The sequence below is a fragment of the Mycteria americana genome, chromosome 17 (genome assembly GCF_035582795.1).
Source record: "Mycteria americana isolate JAX WOST 10 ecotype Jacksonville Zoo and Gardens chromosome 17, USCA_MyAme_1.0, whole genome shotgun sequence".
Taxonomy (NCBI): Eukaryota; Metazoa; Chordata; class Aves; order Ciconiiformes; family Ciconiidae; genus Mycteria; species Mycteria americana.
The window spans coordinates 11,796,044-11,817,013 of record NC_134381.1 but is presented as its reverse complement, the minus strand read 5'-3'; the positions used below and the strand labels follow the sequence as shown (position 1 = coordinate 11,817,013).

Genomic DNA, 20,970 nt, shown 5'->3' with positions numbered 1-20,970 from the left:
TCATGACCATAACAAAAAAAGCTACATTTTTCTGCAAACTTATCGACATAGAATAATGTGACCTCTTGTATGGTGGAAAAGGGCAGTGCAAAGATGAGCTCCAGGAAAAGGGGCCACTGCTGACAAAAACTCCTAGCAGTGTACTTGGTTCTCTTTCTAGTTAATGCAAAGCGAGGCTGACCATGGGAGCGACGTGTAGAACCTTTGAAACAGGTCTGTGACGAGGTTGCTATGAATTGGATGCCACGACACAGAAAAATTGGAGCTCTGTGACCTCAGAAGCAGCACAACAAACAACTACAGAGAGCGAGACACTTGACTGAGATAAAACATTTTCCAGTGTACTTTTTGATACAAATGGGAGATAAAACCACTGGACAAAACAGCCCATCCTAAGTAACCTTCACAAACTGCTGAATTTGCCTTCCTTTTTCTTTTTGGTCAGGTGATTAGTCACTCAAATAATTTTTCAACCAAAAAAAATAATGACGAATTCTCAGTAGATTTTTCAGGTGAGACAAAATGAGTATAATTTTTAAGGTTTACAAATAGTTGTAAACAATGGCCAGATTACAGGAATAGCTGCAATGCCAGTGCATAGCATTTACCAGAGTAAGAGTTTAAAATCATTGTTTCAAACAGTTGGCCTGCCCTGATCTCCGTAGAGGTATACAATGGGTTTTGAAGATCTCTTTATGTTTAACTCAATTATAAGGATGAACACAGTTAGGAGGAGTCAATTTCTCCAATATATTTTACTGATACCAAGCAGTGTTATTCTTTATGTACCAAATACCAATAGCACAAATCAAATTTAATCCTGCATTCTTTATGCACTGACATTTATAGAAAGAAAAAAAAGGTAAGAGGAAGCAAAGTGTCCAGAAAAACTACTCAGAGCTGAATGATGCTTTTTCACCTTAGAGCTGACAAAGTCTGTGGTTTTAATACATCACATAGGGGAAAATAAAAATGCCAGAGATGCAGGTGATACAGCACTCGTCCTATTCTGAAAATACTGACACGTTGCTCTAGCCCGTAACTTACTGGAGTCAGGAGCAAGAATGCCATGTGCTGATTTGGAACAAAGTAGGATAATGGGCTGGGTGAAATCAGGGACTGTAGAATTCTCTTAAATGTTTAAGGGAATTTGATACTTCCAAATCCTTCAGACTCATGATTGGGTTGGTGGAATTATTTAGGTCAAGTCCTGTTTTGCATTTTAATTTAACAAAAAAACCCAAAACCTAACCTGAGTTTCAGAACACCAAGGCCAGGACAGTTAGCCCAGGAAATTATTGATGAGCCTTCAAACCACAGGTTGTGGTGCAGGACTAAAGCAATTAAGAGTTACCATTTGGTTGCCTGAAACCAGCCTGGTGACCCCAGTCCAGTTCTCAGCAGCAGGTCCCTAATCCTCAGAGAGCCGCCGGCCCAGCCCACAGTAACTGCCAGTCTCCCCGGGGCAGGCGTAGCCTGAATGGGCAGCGGGGGACAAGCCAGCCCGACGGCCGTTCGCAGAGGTCTCTGTGGCGGGGTTCCAGGCATGTTGTCTGGGAGGCGTAGGGAAAGCTGCCGTCACCACATATGCTATACCTGTTGTGAGGGTAGAGAGAGGAGATCCCCAAGCTGTCAGTCAGAGCTACATTCGTACAGAGGATTTTTTTCATTTCTAAAAGTTGTTATTGGAAAATGTCACTATTCATTGCCAAGAGTTCCCGTGATGCAGTAACTCTCATTACACCTAAGCCCTCTCAGCACAAAATAGCCACACACTGATAACCTGAATATATTTGCTGCAGCTGCTGTTCCATAGACTGCACTCTTGTACAGTCAGGTTATTTTACATGCTCATTAGCCCCATTATTTTATAACTCATTCCTCTGTGTAATGCTGACTCTATATCACTTCATTTTAACAAAAGGATATGTTCCTCTGAGACAAGAAGGGATGAGGCGTCTCAGAGATGGAAAGGGAGGGTGGAGTAAAGGCAGCAGGTCACGTTGTGCCTGGGCTGAAGAAGCGCCTGGTAGCGCAGGAGCCCTGGAGCCTCTGTTCCCGTGGGAGCCCTGGAGCCTCTGTCCCCGCTGCTGCTGCTCTCCCTGCTCTGGAGGGTCCCCTCAGAGAGCTCTGCCCCGGACGGGTGCTCCCAGGGGAGCGGAGGTGAGAACGAAGCGGGAGGGAGGCAGCCTGCACCCTCCCGGGTGCTAACGGGAAGCGCTGCGCTCAGACGCAGCGCAGCGTCCATCTGCTAAAGGCGTGGGGTTTGGTTGGGCCACTTCAACGCGTCTGAAATACCACCGAGCCGTGGCACCCGACGCAGGCTCCTACAGCCACGGCACTGAGGTCCCCGACGCTCCTGCTCTCAGCCATCAGCACCATTCACACTAACGGCCTGACCACCCTGGAGAGGGAAAAGGTGCCGACAATTCACAGCCCGTGCTGCTGCACGCAATGCTCGAACCAGGTGTCCTTGTACTGCTCATTCAGTAACGCTACCTGCTGAAAAGTCTTCCAGCAGCCAGCCAGCCCCTGTTTTCTCCCTCCTCCCCCACCCCAGAATTTCTCTTAAGGCCCCAGAAGTGCAGAACCTGGATGCTACCAAACTTAACATCTTCGTGTTTCTCATGTTTCAGTCTTTCTCAGCTGCAGCTCCCAGCTGCCCTAAGACACCTGTCTTACAGATGCACAGAACATCTACGCCAGTGCTTTCAAGAAAAACAGGTGTAGAAAAGGTGTTTCTTCCAACGGCGCACGAATGCACGTGCTATACATTTATTAGGGCAAGCCTCAAGAAGTGATATAAACCATGGAAAACAGCCTAAGAGGAGTCTCATTAGCTGGAAAAGACAAGGAGAGATGACATGACAAATGTCCCCTTAGCAAATTATCAGCAAATAATGCATGGTAAAATAAGAAAGAAACCGTCTGTTTCTATTTACTGTCTTTTACTAAAATGGCCAAGGAACACATAATAAAGATGAAAGATAACTAACAATAGATTACAAAATGTTAGTGATATAAATTAGGTATCACACATCTCACTGTGTCTGTGGAACTCATTGATACAAGGTGTAATTGAGAACAAAAACTTCACACGACCCAAACGGGATTATTATTTTTTAAGACAATGAAACTTTTTATAACATTTTGAAGAGATAACCAAGCTCTCGAGTCAGGGAATAAGCCAACCACGAACTGGCACCGGGCGCTGGGCTCCCTGGGCCATCACCCAGGCGTGCTCTTGTCATTCTGCTTCCTCGCTGCCCTGCTATCAGAACGTTTGCTCTAACCGAGGGGTACGTGGAGGCTCTGCCCGCTGGGTGAGAGGGCTGGAACTAAGGCTAATGAAGTGAGTGACGGCCTCAACATGAGTGACTTTATCTAAGGAGGGCAAGACACCCTGCCTTGGTTCATACAAAGAGAGAGCTTTAGTTATAAAGGCATCAAGTAAGAAAACTTCTCTCAAGTGCATGTCAGAACAGGTACGAGAGGGCCATGATAATGAAAAAAAAAAAAAAGTTTGCCCTTTTCTTGCAGGTTTCACTCAAGGACCTGGAGTCGCTTTATGAATACATATCACGGAAGCTGCCAACAGTCTTGGGAAGCAGCAATGTTATACAAAGATCATAAGCCACATTTAAGAGGTGAGAGCTAAAAAAAAAAAATCAAATGCAGAAGTCAGCTGATGATTTTTCCTAAGTTACATGTTCTGTTAGAACATGTTAAAACAGAATCAGAATTATTACCCACTCTGTAGGGCTCAAATGTCTGTGTAAATGAAGCCAGGAGTAACTAGTTAAAGGAAGAAGGATTGCGGAGATTAATATTAGCTAGACTTACTTCCCTAGATGGCTCATAGAGCTTATAATAGAATAGGGATGCAAGAAAGCAATTAAAGGAACGAACTTAAATAAATCTCTAAGTGCTGCAGGTTTGCCAGCGTATACCTCTAAATTCTTCTGCAATGCAACTGGGCCCCTTCCCCTAGGGACTTTCTAACAACCTTTCAGACATCAGGATAATTATTGCAAAGTGTGACCCAGACTGTGGTTACTGGTATAATCAAGAAAACCCCGTGAGGTTTCAACATTAGACACAATCTCACCAGTGAAGCAGACTTTCAACTGTTGGCTAACGTTTTTGTAATGACTAAACTTAAAATTACATTCTCTGCGACTGGGCGATGCACTCAGTGGGTCGGGGTCTGCGTTGTCTGCTGCGGGCCTGCTTACCCAGACAGGCTTCAGTATCTGTTATGGATCCGCCACAGCTGTAATCCCCAGAGAAGACTCCTGGCAAGGAGCACACTCACGGAGTTACAAAGGGGAGAAGACAGATAATGGATGGAGAAAGACAATATCTAAATGCTCTTATCATAAGGGTAGGATACGGCTAGCGAAGTGTTCCTGCTTTGGCAGACTGGGCACTGCTGTTCCCTTGCAACGTTCTCTAAGCAAAACTTGCTCCCCTGATGTTTCAACTCCTCAAATGGACCGAGCGTTTTATCTCTTTGGGAAGCTTAAAGACTGTAGTGGATTTGCTAGTTTCTGGTGCACAGGGAACTTCCACTGCTGGGATATAAACCCCTGCTTGGTTCTAACATGCAATCTCCAATTTAAGCAAACAGGGAGTAAGGAAAGAAATGAAAAACTAATTGCAAGCCAAATTGCTCCATCTTCTATCCACCCCCTGCCAACCCTCCTCCCTGCTCCCTAATCCATAAGGTCTGAGTGATGATCAGTGAATAATTAATTCTGGGTGAGCTGGAGAGGTTTCATGCAGAGAGCCTCCGCAGATGCAACATCCAGCCCAGGAAAGGCACGGCTAGCATTCGGCGGTTCCCCGTCGGCGCCCCTGGGTACCCAGCACCCACCAAGGCACTCCCGGGCATGCAGCCGGCTGTCACTCCGCTAATTACACTGGTGGTCAAGCCCTCCACGCTCACCCACACAGACGCTGCACAAACACCACATACTTCCACCTTCACTTAGAGCATTAGTAAAAGGTATCGTGAAAATGCCACAGCGCAGGGTAATCGTGAACAATGCCACGTCAGTGATTAAAGCTATTAAGGCATAGCATTAAAGCAACCGTTTCAGCACGTATCAAAAGAAATAAAAAATGCTGCAATGTGGTTTTTAAACCATGCAAACCTGATCTTCTGAAAGCCTGAAAGATGAAGAGAGCCCACAAACAGCCAAATTTTATACCTCAGTCTCCTCCACTGATTCAGAATGTGAATGTGTAGGAGAAATGATACGCTGCAAATGTCCCTTCCCTTTACAATAGTCCTAAGCCAAACCTCCTGATCCAAGTACCACCAAATTCAAGCAACTGGCAACTTGAATTAAACTTACCTTCTTACTGCTTTTTAGCAATAGCCAGGACTAAAATTGTTCGTATGTCACAAGGTAGCAAGAAACATTTTTTATTGTGATTGAAAATGCCAGACACCTCACAGCCACACACACACACACAATCCAGACTCTTCATGTTACAGACTGAAGAGAACTGGCTAACTGAGAAAAGTCTCCAAAGCATCTGTGTCTCGCCCTGCGCTAGTTGCAGAATTGGTCCTTCTGTGCCCGGAGGGGAATCCAGCGCGCAGCTGATCAGGTGGCCATACGGGAGGCACGTTACCCCTCGCCAGGGAAATGTCACGTCCCGGCTCACAAAGAGCCTGCCCTGCAGCCTGGATTCACGTCCCGACAGGACGGCGCTTGGCCTTCGTTAGTGCCCAGGAGGATTATGCCTAGGCAGAGGATAAACACCAGATTCCAAGATGAGCTAATAGCAGCCCTCAGCCTTTCTTTTCCATTCGCAGAAGCAATACGTTTTTGAAAAATTTTGGTCTCCCCTGAAAAATTAATATATAAATCCTTCTCTCTTTCTCTCTCTGTATGTATACATATCATTTAAAGTGTTACTATATAGCAACAAAGACATGCATAATGGAACGAATCTCCCCACACAGCAAGGACAGCAAAATATGAATTACTCAAGGTGCATACAAGGGAGTTACGTAAATCACTTGGTAACTACCGCAGCACTACTTTGCAGAGGGACTCCTGTGCAGAAGGAGCACGGACTGGTTCAAGCAGGGGACGTGTGTCACCTCTCAGGTACCAGCAGTGGAGCATGGGGCTGTTGTACAGGGCCAACATCATCCCAGAGACGTTTGTAAATGTGAGCGAAGGGGACAGTCTGATATAATACCTATGGCTTTATAATTACTAATACATTTACATCATTGTGTGAATGAATGCCACCCTCCTGCACACTATCAATCATGTACAATGCATGCTACGTCCCTTTCTCATATAATTACTTGTATAACACACGTGGATTAAAGCAGAACTCATATTTCTGGGTTTAATTCAAATCAGTTAAGTATTTTTAAACGAATTATATTTTAATTCCAGCTAAAATGCACTGGTTTAATTCAACTAAAATCAGTTCTTGCTTCTTTTCATCACATATGACCTGAATTTTGCTGAAGGGAACCTAAGTGAGACATTCTGTAGTTGTACTGAAAATTAAAATTATAAACACTGCCAACCAGCTAAACAAGATCATACTATCAGTATCATAAGACACCAATACCTGAACAATCTACTTGACATCTCCCTAATAATCATTTAAGAAGAGGCTCCATATCATAAGGTATTATCAAAGAGTATGGTAAGGAGGAAGGACAGAGAAGCATATTTTTCCTCCGTCTGTTTTTTTTCTTCCCTCCCAGCTGATGGATGAACTTGACATAGTTATTTTATATTCACAAGTCTTGAACATCATTATATCCAGTGCTCTGTACAACTAACCGCCAGCAGTGAGCTCAACGCACAGGCTGCCTCCAGCTACAATCAACGCATTTCTGTGCCCGACCACTGCAATATGAAATTGGATAACAAGATACACATGTCAAAGATCCGCGTCTTCCAGCTCTCTGAACAAAGGCTTGAAAACCTTGCCCACCTCAGTTGTTGTATGTTCACTTACAACTCTGTCTTTGCCCCTCACACAGATTTTCCAGTCAAGGTTTTGCAGAGTTTCAATAAAGAATAGAGCAAAACTTGTTTTTAAACATTTTCCCCTGGCAGCAGAGAAAGACATCTATTGCTAATACTAATTGCCAATAGAAATGACACAGTAGAGGACAGAAAAATTTGTTCCGTCAAGCAATGTACCTCTCCTATGAGACGGGAAATTCCATTTTGAAAGATGGAGAACGGAGGCAGATGCCAGGTGGGTGTCCCTCCCCCGTGCCTACACAGCGCTAGGGACAGAACCAGAGCAGTGGGACATTCCATCTCACTAAACGCAACTGCCCGCTGCCTGCCACGGAAAGGAAAAGTCCTTTTTCTGCCATCTTCCTGTTACTCTGCAGTTACATGAGTTGGTTCAGTGCCCTAACCAAACAGAAAATCACTCCCCTAACTCATAATCTCCCTTGAATCAACCTGCTGACCTTCCGAAGATTGCGTGATGACTGCATCTGCTGCAAGGGGAACACGTGGCCAGGAGACAGTGGGCCGGGGAAAGCAAGACTCTTCCTCTTAGTTGAAAAGTAATGTTTTCAGCATGAGCAGTTTTCATGGTGTGCCTGAATGTTTAAGCCTGCGGTAGAAGTATCTTAGTTTTTATTGTAAACAAATAATAATTAAAAAAGCAAACAGAAGAGTCTAGAACTAACAGAAAGTGTCTTCTGGTATAAAAGACACTTCTGTAGTGATGGCATTTTCTTTCTCTCTTTTTTCTTTGAGTTTATTGACATGAAGAGTAATGCTAATGTAATTGCACTGAAATCCATGCACATGAAAATCTCGCCAGGGCAAAGTCAGAATAAATGGTCTGTTTGGAAACAAAATGTTAATGCAATGGAGTAGCAGTATCTGTCTTCGATCTGAAGAGTATCGAGACACCATCAGCCACAACGCAACTTAACTGTCACCCTCGCTCAGAGTCTTTGCTGAGAGGATACGAACAGAGCTATCTGCTTGTAACCCTGAGGTGTACACTGATGCACCACAACATCGTGTCTGCCAGGCAATGGCCAAATGAGGCAATAATACGTATTCAGGCTGCGAGAACAGGAAGATGAAAGAAAGCATCCTTCTATCCATTAATCAACCTGATCTTCCGCTGCAGAAACAATGCCTTCCGATTGTCGGCATTTACCAAACATTCTTCAAATGCTAACCATCTGCAGCTGTAATACAATGCTTTGATTACAAACGTCAAAAAGATAGAGCATAAAATTAACTTCTCCTTATTTAGTAGGTTTAGAGAAATGTGGCTTCACGCTACACTAATTCAGTGCCCTCAGTATGAAAACTCCCCATTATGATGTCTCGTCAAATTAGAGCCAACGATACAACGATGTCATCTCTATCCTCACACAACACTATATTTTGTAATTAAGCAGGACAGTGAAACAATGGCCTTGCTTATAGAGAAAAGGTCAGGAATGCAAAACATATTTTTGCAAGCTAATTGTAAGATGCACGAAGCCAATTATCCCAGTAGCGCTGCATATGCCTAAGCAGGAAGGATTTTATAATTTTGCTACGTGACTCCAAGTCGAGTCAAAGCGCGAGCTGTACCCTGTGGGGCACTGCGCTGTTTGTTTGGGCTGTGAGGAAACCGGGAAGCGGAGAGACGTGAAGAAGGCTCTTAAAATAATTCCAGCCTCTTAGCCCTTCCCTTGACATTTTGCTGGGCTTGAAAAATTTCTAGGAATTAATATAGTCTTTTACTGAAAGATATTAGGCATGACCTCCCTGTTCAATTAGGAAGTTAGTTTGAATACGTAGGATAAGGGGAAGGGTTTATGTGTTTCTCTGAGAACGTCGAACACGTTTACCTCAGGTAGCCTCAGATACAAATCACAGATTCACATGCGTGTGCAAAAGCCAATTTAACAGGAGGAATAGTTGAGACCTTGCTGTTGCCTTGGGAGAAGCTGAAAGGCACCACATTGTTTTCAGTCCATCTCTGCCCCTCTTGGGGTCATTAAATGGCTTTAGGCACGAGGAGCAGGACATTGCTGAATGGGGCTTTATAACAAATACTTCTGTATGCACGGGCCGGTGCAATTGATCTGCAACCTTCCAGATTCACCAGGCGTTCTACTTCCCTTAATCAAGAAAACGTAATGCAAAGAACGCTGACCGGGGAAGGGCTCGAGCTTTGCCAAGCCTCCGCTGTCGCTGCCGGGGCTGCCGTGCTCAGGAGGGCTGAAACGCCGACTCCGCGCCTGGTTTTAAACACGCTCACGCTCCAACTGCCCCCGTCGTCAGCCGTTACCTGCAGCATCAGACTGACTCCAGAGGGGAATACGTGCCCCTCTGAACGCAACGGAAACCCCAACCACCTGTGTAAGGGAACTGTACTTTATTTCTACAAAGCAGAGTATTAGTCTTTCTTCCATATAAAGGATTATTTTTTCTGTTTCAATGCCTCCCAAAAAAACCCTCCAAAATCCCCTCTTTCCATTAAGAGCATTATCCTTTTAAAAACATTTGGATACCAGTTTCTAAACTTCCTAATACCGTGAGAAGATGAGGAACATAACGGTTTCAGGGAGAACCAGTAATTTCCTCCTGCATCTCTCCTTCAAAGCAGTTCTCTCTGATTTTACTCTAGCCTCCTAACACAGCCATTAATTAGAGATCAGTAATTAACTTTCCGGTTCAAGAAATATTTTGCAAAGGAACCCCATTAAAAGGCTGATTTGCATATTCCAGGACAAAGTAGCCTTGCTATAAATGCAGGTACTATATGAGGCCAGTCTCAATCCTGAGACTGTCCTTGAATCTTTAAGCTACCTACATTTGTTCCCTGGCCGCGGGGGGAGCGGGAACAGACATTACCCACTGCACGAGAAAGCAGACGTTGTTACCTGCCGGATGCTCCCGTCCCTGACTTCGCAAGATGTTTTATTTTGCATTTCAGTTCTTGTTGACAGTGCCAAATGGCTTCCCTATACAAACTCAGCAGTGTTTCCCCTAAATATTTTCATTATCATGAAAACCAGAGGCCCCTGCGCTGTACTTCACGTGCTGCCAGCGTCACCCTTCGCTACTATTACAGGTCTTCCTACTTAGAAAGCTTCGCTGGCTAATGCCTTTTAAGTAAGGAGGCAGAAGAGAAAGCGAGCTCTCCTGCGCTTGTTCGCACAGCTCTGAAAGCCCTTCACGCGTGCTGGGGTCTGCCAGTGTCCCAGTTCTGCAGGATGAGTCATTCCGCTTTCCGAAGGAAACAGAGTGACTTCTCATCCTTTGTAATGCAGCACTCACCATTCTCATCAAACTTCACCAATTCCATCACGCCTAAAAATATTTGCCATATCAAGTTTGCTGGGAATAAAAAAAAGATAATTAGATCTACAAAGAACTCACAAACTAAGTTTACTGTAAGAGTACAGACGTTCGTAAGTTATTGATGCTCTCCTATCGCATCAAAATGAGCTTCGTGGACATTTGGAAACCCATACAGCAGGCTGCATTAGCACTAGATTAGGAATTAAACGCGGTGCAGTACATGACTTGTGCACTTCCTCTTCCCTCTGTGGGTTATAAGCAAAAATTTTTGATGGGATAAAAAAAAAAAGTAGTTTAAAGAGGAAGTAGCAGCAGTGCAAGTTGTTGCTGTTATTAATGCACGGCTGTACCCCTTCCAAGGCTGAGGCTCATTTAACAATCAACCATATGCTCAGACTTTTGTAGTGCCAAGAAAAAGCTTAAATAGAATGTTATCTTCTGGAATGACGAAAAAACCCTTGCGAAATAATCACAAATGTTAGTAATTGAGAGTCCCTTAGCATTAAATGAATTCTAGGTGCACTGAGGAAAAGTGTCCCCAGGAATGATCAGCTTGGGGTTTACATCAGAAATCGGAGTTACAGAGTGCCCATCTTCCACCGAATCAAGACCGTCTGAAGACATTTGTCCCACGAAGTGATACCGTGTCCCTGCCCTCTCAGCGCTAGCGTAAGATCAGGGCAGCCTTTGCCAGCTTCAGAGGAGATGGGACCAAATTCATGTATTCAGATTTAAAAATAAAACGACGCCCATATAAACCTACTTTCTAAATTCCTGACAAACTGTCAGAAATTATTTTTAAAAGATTACTGTAATGAAGTGACAGCAGTGCCTGAAAAGGTCACTACAACAAGAAAACAATCAGGAATGCACTAATGACAATAATTAACAACTGCAGCAGAACAACCTTCTCTCAGTTCTCTGGCTCTACTCCCTGTGCCCAAAGCCCAACCCCGAGACTTTCTCCATCACCAATTTTGTAGGAGAAATGTGGGTCCAATTAAGACAAATCCATCTGCCAAATGCTTGATTTGTGGCTGATTCCAGAGAGGCCGCTACAAAGACAAACATTCAGCGCTCCATGATAAAAACTTTGTTAGCTGCTGTAATAAATCAGGATGCAGGAGACATTGTTAGCAAAAAGCTACTTTAATGGAACGCTTTTTAGCTCTAACAAGCAATCTGACCAGCCAACAAATTGAAAGGAGCACTCGTTCCACAATCCTCCTTTAAATCTCACATTTATATAAACTGATTGTACCAGATTAATGCACCTCTCACAGAGAATACTAGTTATACTTGGTCTGATTGTGCTTCTCTTATTCACAATCAAATATTTTATTACTGTTACTGTAACAGGACTCCTAGAAAGAAATTAGTATGCAAAAGACTAGCAAAATTTGGCCAACTACACCAATGTGAACCCCACAGTATTTTACTGAAGTCAGTGCAAACCCCTCGTTCCACCTTTTTTAAAACAAAAGGGCTCTTCTCAGTCAACATAAAATCCAATACCACAAGAAACAACCACATTTGTTCTACAAATATAAGCTCTGCTTGACTATAATCAGTGTATTTTTCTAACACGCCACTTTGAGCAATTCCTCAGATGTTCTCCAGAGAGAAAAAATGGTTGGCCAAGGTTTTACTAAACGGGAATTCTCTAAGTTTTCATAGTTGCTCGGAACATACACGCACACGCCGTGGCAGAACTGCCAACAGCTGCCTGGCCATGGACGCGGGACCCTGGTAGATGGCACGTCAACTCGACAAAGAACCCCCCCCGAGCTGTCAGCTCCTCCCCAGGACGCAGTAACCACGCTCTGGAAGAGCCGCTCTGCGAGACGCCGCTGGAAACCTGGCTCTTCTCTTTGTGCCAATGCAAGGTACGAAAACCAGACTCCACTGGCACAGAATTAACAAGGCGATTCTGAACTGATGCCAGTGAGACATTCTGTGACTTTTCCAACGTTTAATGATATTTCCTTGTTTTCCTTTGTTATAAAACTCACACTGTACAAATTTCTCACTATTGTAGGAGGTAATAATTTTCCATTTTAAATTTACATGATGTATTTAAATGCATGCATTAATCAAACACAGGATAAAAAGCATAGATATGTTTGTTTCTATTCTCTTCTCTGCTCTACATACACGCCACGTCCACCCTGTTAGCTGTCTGTACATGTATGTGCACATTTCATATATTCATACACATCTGCTGTACACAGCAGGATAAACAGGACATGCAAGAAAAGGAAAAATCAAGAAACTAAGAGGCATGACACAGTACCAATTCAGATACACAGAAGCCAAGTAACAGAATCATTTATGATCTACTACAGCTCAATATTTCAACCCGGAGTGTTTTGACTGCATTTATTGCACTATTCGTTTTTGCTAGGCAGCTCCCGCAAAAATTCTACAAAGCTCCAGAACAGAATGCTGTTATAATGGTTACTTCCTTGAGCAAAGGCGCGGTTCACGAACAATCAGCTTGGATACAAGATGGAGTCAAGAATTAAATACTTAAGAGGCAAATATTCCAATACCAGATGCTTCTTTGAAACAGTTCTTGGATTTCAAGAAAGACAGGGAGGCAGAGCAGAAAATGCACGAGAGTGATCTAAAAGACTCAAGCCCTTTCATATACAGAAGTGAGTGTATTGTGCATTTTAGCAGACGTGGATGGGAATCTTCAGGAAGATAAAATTATCTTCCGTAACCAAAACCTCGATGCACGACTGAGAAGCCCGGCTGCTGCTTTTCTTTCACCTCTCCGAGAGCAACAGTACCTAAGGCCAAGATCTTCTGCAGCAGGATACTTGCTCACACTATCGATCTGACACTACTATGAAAGCTAGGGGACTAAAAGCTTGCTGTCAAAAGCTACCCGGTGTCAGCCAGTTTCCTCCAGACCAGGGCACGTCTGTGTATCATAGATGAAGTGTATTTATGAGCCATACCTGCCTAATGGAAGCCGTTCATTTTCAGTTTCTAAATACACATATAAGCAAATGCTTGGGTTTTATTCAAGGCTGCCAAATGCTACCTCTCCTCTAACCCACCCTTTAAGCTCTACACTGAAAATGCACTACAGCCGTTCACTGAATCTCTTTAAAGAAAAGTTGCAGTAAATCCGGCTCTGTCTGAAAGGCCACTGCCCAGCAAGCTCCAGGGCTCTCGCGCTGGGAGGGCAGGGAGATTACAAAGCTTAATTTGGGAAAACGACTTTGGCTGCAGGGCTGGCCGAAACAGTTAATTCCCATACTGCCAGTTCACAGAAAGAAACAAAACTCATCTAGGTGGAAAGAAAACATTGTCTAATTTGCCTGTTCTTTGAGTGAAGCAGCAGCGCTGTAGGCAGATTCCTGGCCACCGGGCTACCCTCGCTCGTCTTCCATATGGAACACAGTGCCCTACTTCGAGCGTTTGTGAAAACTGCAGCACAGGAATCAAATCAACTCTGTCTTCCCAGATAGTAACCCCTGAAATATTACTCTGCACTGACCAGCACAATCCTTTGACTTGCAGAATCCAGAAAGAAAAAGCTTAGGAGGCTGTAATAGGTCAGGTAAGGAAAAATCCAGATTGACAATTGTCATTTGCAGGCTTCAGAAATTCACGGCCCCTCCAATGAATGAGTAAGTATAGCTAAAACAAAGCCAAAGTTGTCATTGCTTTTAGAAGTGAAGTATTTACTCAATGGATTCTAAAGTACCGTCCTGACATTTTAAAATGCTACTGCTACAAAACGGTTATATCAGTGCATGTCCAATTTGGCGTATTTTTCAGACATAGACTTTTCTTGGCACTTCAATACTTCTGTGCCATTCCCCAAAATGATTCACGTAAGGTTGAAAGATCTTCCTTTTGGAAGCGAATCAATAGTTTATTTCCGTGGTTGGTAATGGAGTCTGCATTACCCAACCACGACCTTGATCTGCATGTGAATGTACACATAAATTTACCTAGAATGTATGTCTGTCTCATGCACACACTGACATAAACCTACACGCATGTAAATACATACAAACCCACTAAAGAGCTACTTTACTTTCTAACTGAGCTGAAGAATAAAACCAAGGTCTCATTCCCCTTTATTTTGCTTGCAATTTGCTCCAACACTGGCCATCCCATGTCAAATGCTTCCTCTGATCCATCTGCACGTTCCCTGCAACGCATCCCTCCTGGACTGAAAGATCCTGTCATGGCTCAGACAGAAAAAGCAGCTTCGGCCACACGCCGAGAATCCATCTCGGTGTAATGACGGCAGTCAAGGGCTATGCTGAAGATGTATGTGCGTGGAAGGCGGAGAGAGGGATTTGGGGAGATTATGGTTGTTATTGTTCTATGTTATTGTTCATACAGCGTGTAACCCAGTACTGCTCAATGTAGTCCGGTGTGCGAGCATCCCTCCCCTCCCTGCCTCACCTGCATCAGTCGGCTTTGGCTGCTGCGTCTATGTGCTATTTATATGCTGGTGCATCAACTTAGGATTTATTGGGGAAAAGAAAGCAGAGCAGTCGGGCTTCTCCGTACGTGTTATTTAACCTACAAAGGGAGGGCTTGCACTGGATACTCGCCAACAAATTAAAATCACCCCTCTTGCGATTAAGCAAGTCTACTTCTATCGCAGATGTGGCCCTTGCTCTGAATAAGATAAGGAAGATATTAACAAGACCTGGAAAAATCAATATCCTCATTCTGTCTCACACACCCTGCTCCCCACCCTCGGAGAAACGTCCCCTTACCTTTCATTGTCCACGCTCCTGAAGCCAGGTAAAATGTGCCGGAAGCTGCTGTTCCTATCAAGCTTCGGTTGGCTCTTTGTCCTTTTGATGGAGCCTTTAAGCCGACGGCTGAGGAACCCCTGTGGGGTGAGACAAGAATACTAAATTACAACAAAAAAGGGAGAAAGAGAGAGCGAGCCCTGGACCTGCTCTCTTGCACCGAGCGCAGCCAGGCAAATGGTTCTCTCCGGCTCCCTTCATGCGCGGCGGCCGGCAGCGCTGCTCCTCGCTCTCAGCCCGGCTCCCCAGCTCGCAGCCAACATCTGCTCCCAGTCCTCGCCCAGGCCAGGGCGCTGCGTCGGCGCGAGACTCCCCGAAGCCTCCGTTACCCTGGCAACCATCAGCTCACATAAAAATACTGTCTGAAAGACAAGACTAGCACATCGCAACTCCTGACGGGAGGAGAGGCTGCGACGCGGGGCTCCGGCTGGCCCAGCCCGGCCAGGCTGGCGGCCCCGTCTCGCAGGCGCGGGAACGAGACACCACCCGCTCGCCGGCGAGCGGGAGACAGGCGAGAACTTCGTTACCTGATCGAAAACCCCCACATTTTGAGCCATGGCTGGCAGAACTGGGCTCAGGTGTTTTAGCTACGTGTAAAAATATCCTATAAAGCATGCACAAAGACAGCATATGGACTCGGCAGCTATATGCACTACCTTTACAGAAGAAAGAGACCCTTGCGCTGAGCATACAGCACCTTCTTCTCCGCTGTGCCTCCTCCCTCATGGAACATAAGTCACGGCTCCTGTAGTGCTCCACAGCAAAGCCAGCACTAAACGTTTTAATAGCAAAGCTTCTAATGTGTTATTTGCTTATTGTTAGGAGTTAATGTTCTACATAATCTGAACATTACATTTAATCTCTTGGCTAAATAAGGCAATAAAAGTATAATACTACTGTGGTGTCCAGCATTTACAGCATCTGAGAATAGTCTGAGTGGGTCAAGCACGTTAGCCGGAGAAAGTGGGGTAGCATTTTAAAGAGAAACCAGGATTTTAGGGTGAAGCCTAAAGAAGTGTTCCTTTTACACACTGTCATACCAAAGAAATAAATTAGCTAGATATAAACAACTTGGCAAATCCCCGCACAGCCTGAGGTTCTGCACGCACCACTTCCGCATCCCCAGGAAAGGGGGTAAAATAGCCACTGGATCAAGCACAGATTTGGCAGGCATAAGGAAAGAAATGTGAGAAGAACGGGTATCTTTCCACTGGGTACTATGCCAGCATCCCAGACGTACCCACAGAGCACTCCTCCACTCCAGGCATGAGTCTCAGGAGTTTCTCCAGTCAACCTTAAGGAATGGATATAGGTCATGTAGCCTTTAGCAGCTCCCTCGTATAAATTAATACTCTTTACATGTCTTGCAGGAAGATAATCACAGTCTAACTTATATCCAGCCTGTCATTTGTTCATGCTATTTAAACACTCCTTCCCCACCTAGGATATTCATGGGTCACATTATGTCTTTCTCAGGTTGCAAAATTTCCTGGGGCAGTCTGTGCGACTCTTGTTATGGAAGTGACTTTCCTGTTTGTAAGTGCATCAAGAATTTGAAACATCTAGATAACCAAAGGTGTTTCACGTTTATTAAGTGCCACTTGACTTACAATCAAGGTATGTAACATGCATTCACATGAACTGAATACTTCTCCGGGAGCTATTTGCATGATTGAAATAGGATGATGTACATAACACAGGCCATCAGCTTATACCCTTTGCCATCTTACACAAAGCCAACGCATAAGATAACAAGGGTCTTTTCAAAAGTGTTTTGTCCGTGAGAAATACTTTTAGAGAATTTTTTATAGGATAGAGAAACATGACTATGAAACGGCAACTTTGAGGATTTGCATTATCTAGAACATTGCTAAGATATTTCCCTCGGCACTCAGACCTTAGCCAGGCTCGCACTCGTGATATCAACATGATATCGGCCTCATACTCATGATACCAACACTTCATGATCTTGTCCTTCTGGCTAGATCAGGCCTCTGGTTCCCTGCTATGAAGACTAGCCAATATTTGCTGTGAAGGAGAAGATCAAAAATATGCAACTGGCCAATCATGCAATATTTCCCCAAACGCCACTGGTGAGCAGTTTCTGCCCAGAAGCAAGAGATTGGACTTCCTTTATCACTGCCAGCCTAGCCACAAATATGTCATCGTATTATCAAGCCCCTTCTTCAATCCAGTAATAGCTTTGAACTCTGGACAGGGAATTGATACGGAAAAAACCAAATACTCTCTGCAGCAAATGATCACAGCTTTCGCTACCTTGTATTTCACATCTCGACGACTGTTAGATGATTCGTGCAGGATTTGGAAATTAGAATTTAGAGTTGCAGTAAGACATTACTTTCCTTCTGTTTCCCATTGTTTTCACATTCATTGCTACCAGAAGGAGATCACACTGTACCATTTTCAGTTTTCATTGCTAGCTTCCTTGGGAGAATGAGACGTCAGAGATTTTAATGCTGATAAATTATGCTGCTATAGCAATACTTTGCACCTCCATAATGCGTGCCAGAGATCAGAAAGTCTAATGTGCGAATTACTACCTTCTGTAATTTTTAGATGGGGTAAGAAAAAGAGAGAGAGGAGTTGGTCTCCACAAATACAAGAGCGAGAATCCAACCTGGGGTGTGACCGCCGTGCTTTCCTGGTGAGATCATAAGAACACAATCCACTTCTTCTTCATTTATGACTTTAAACAACATTTGATTCTGATCTCCAGACAAATGAGGCTAATCCTACCCTATGAACACTGCCTACTCCTCTAGCCTTGCTGCATTCTTGTGAGTTCTAGTAATTAAAGTATTGCCCTTTATATTACATGTTCTTTATATACTTTTAAGTTTATATTGAGAGCTGTCTAGGGCAGAATTGTGTCTTCCTATGTGTGGGCAGCATTTACTACCAGTAAAAATATCTTAGAAAAGATTAAACTACTAACTTAGGAAGGTTTCATTCAGAAGAAGTTGATAGACTGTGTGAAATGACAATAAATAGAAATCTGCAGAGCCCAAGAATCCCTTCAGAATTTGCCACGGTAGAAAACCATGAGATGCCGCAACCTGCGGTGCTGAGGGTCCTTACTCGCGCCCGAACTCGGCCCAGTGCAGAGACGCCCCGTCCACACGGGGCAGGGGCCCTCGGAGCGGTTGGCCGGGGCGTCGCGTGCCTGCGTTGCGTGCACAACGTAATGTTCTTTTACTGTGCCGCATTGCGCGGTGTCGACACGTTGGCTCTAGTGCAAAATTTGCACAAATGAGAATAACGCTTCTGCTTCATGTAGTACAGATTTGTCTTTGTTTAGCCCAAATGACTTTTCCAACACTGCTGGAATACAATGAAGCAAAACTTAGGCTAATATTAACTTGCTTTTAGGCAGTGGACACAAAGTAAATTATGAAATAGGCTTTCAAATGTAAGCAGAGGTACTAACTCTATAAACTCATCCCTTGCACAGCCTAACTTCTTCTGAGCAAGAGGAGATATTTTAGGGTCTTTAGAGTAGAGACAAGCATTCCGGTCAAGAATATAGGACCATGCAAACCTGCACAGTTGTATGGAAATTTGCCATCCATCAAAGCCCATAGAGGAGCGTGGCACAGAACTCAGCTAGCCCAGCAAGAAAAAGACATATAGAGCTCGCGCTGTGCAGTGATTTAACGTTTTTAAGTGCAAGGGCCTTGCTTTTCTTGTTTTGTTTCCGCAGTTTTGACTCTGACATCCTCAAGTCTGGAATACAATTGCTCTAATCAGAAGAGCTGACTGAAGTTATAATAAGACACAAAGAACGAAGGCAGAAAAAAACAAAACAAATCCTTTTGAGGAATGGCTGAATCACAACCGCTTCTACTTAAGCTATAACCGAACAGGCACGATTCAAAACAGGACAATTAAGTCTGTTGTGATTTGGGCCGTTTTTTCTTACATATTTGGACAAATCCAAAATCTGATGCCATCATCTTGCTGCAGATGGAGGAAGGTGGGACTCTCATTTTAATTTGTCCTGCTTAGCAATTTCGGCACTTCCAATTACTCTAGAAGCTGGAAATAACCTTATATTATATTATAACATTTGAATATTTTTAATATTATAATACTTTTAAAGCACATGTGCCAACCCATCAGAACCGTATGCCTTTGAGATGCAGGAACTGTGTACTTCCACGCACCCTCGGCCAACGATAAGAAAACTGGAAAGAAGAGAGAAAAAGGGAGGGGTGCAAAACTGAGCAGACTATTAAAGACAGCAAAATCTTGAGCTCCTGTTTTATTAAACATAAAGTAATGATGCAAGTCTGGAACTGACTCCCACACCATTAATGTTCATTCACAGTGAACCCACATGATAAAGTTTTAAAGGTAAAAAGTCAGCACCATGGAAACACAATATATATGAAATAAAAAAAAAAATCAATAAATCAATCTGGATGCATCAAGAGCAGCTTTCTTTGGAAGAGTCCTGGCAGCTCTCAGTATTTTCTAAGCACAGCGAGCAAGGAAAACAGGGAGAGGGGCTGGCCAAACGCACGTGGGGCAAAGTGAAGAGCGCGGTGAGGGTTTGACCCACGGGGACGCTGAAGAAAGAGACAGAAGCGCTGGTTTATGCTCTTACCCAAGACCACTCGGAATATAAACACCATAAAGGCATATCACAGGAACTAGTGAACAGATGGGGTTATTTTTATAGTTCTTCCATATCTTTTTGTTGCAGTTCAAGCAAATCTCAACTACAGAGGACTTGAGAGGACGTCAGAAATTTTTTCACTACTCATAATAATGAAACTGCCATAAATAAGTACTTGCCATGAGTACAAACGTGTAATGCAGTATTTCATATCGGGTGTCCATTTTTTCTAGTATATCAGAGATAAGCTCATAGGTATAAAATTGGGAGTAAATCTTTTCTACCAGATCTGTCCTTATTCTGGGCTTTAGAATCTTAGTTTATTTAATTCTGTAATCAGCTTTTTCTTTCTGCTGTTGCACAGCATCTCTGCTGCTCTTCCACAGTACATGGAAATACCCTTTTACGAGGCTCCACTGAATGGATAATTAATATTTGTATTTGTGAACCAAGCAGAGCCTTGCCAATGCTAAGCATCCTATTATAGCCATAAACGTACAGAAAAAAGTGAGTTTATCTGTTTCTACAATTACCAATGTTAGCCTTAGCTTTCAAAATAAAATAGAAACCTTTTTTGGGGCAGCATTTGATACTGTTTGTTACCAGGTAAAGACACCTAAGTGCGCATCTCTACTATTCTTTTTATAGAACATGACTGCATTAAACCACAGTAAGAAGGGCACAGACCAAAAAAACCCCTGAGGGTGAGTTTAGGCATCAGATGTGTCTCTCGGAAGCCCAAGAACAGAAGTAATCCACCAAGTGGTCTCCTGGCATTGATACAAGAAAGGAAGGGAATTTCATGTCTAGCACTGACCTTTATGGATCAGATATTTCTTATTTGTTCAGTGTATAGAGGCATGTGCCTGTAAGTATATGTATCCTTTCAAACACTTCATATATAATTTATTACTGTCAGCTCTTTTGATTTGAACTTGTAAGTTATAAGTTGTTTTCTTATCATCCAGTTCTCCTCCTGTCAGATGTGGTAAAGGGCTCTATTCCCGAGGTGACCGAACAGACAGCCCCCGTGGAGTCCCCCTCCCCGAAGAGCACATTGCTAGCGTATGCAATGCTTGCCCAGGATCCGTTTTGAACTGGGCATGTGGTAGGCAGGAGACTGTCAGCCAGAGCGTCATCTGAAGTTGAAGACATCCCCAAACTTATGAGAATCCTCGCCAAGTTAACCTTGAGAAGTTATACTCTTGCAAAT

At 43.8% G+C, this 20,970-nt stretch overlaps 1 protein-coding gene across 11 annotated transcripts in view; it reads right to left on the bottom strand.

Annotated features, from left to right (window-relative positions):
• DAB2IP (DAB2 interacting protein) overlaps positions 1 to 20,970 on the bottom strand; it is a 168,465-nt gene that overhangs the window by 107,048 nt on the left and 40,447 nt on the right. For all 11 annotated transcript variants that reach the window (XR_012778244.1, XR_012778243.1, XM_075519907.1 and 8 more), the window contains exon 3: positions 15,080 to 15,198. Coding sequence is in view for 9 of the 11 variants with exons in the window: in XM_075519907.1 (XP_075376022.1) it covers positions 15,080 to 15,198 (119 nt within the window). In the remaining 2 variants the exon portion in view is untranslated. The remainder of the gene's footprint in view (positions 1 to 15,079; positions 15,199 to 20,970) is intronic.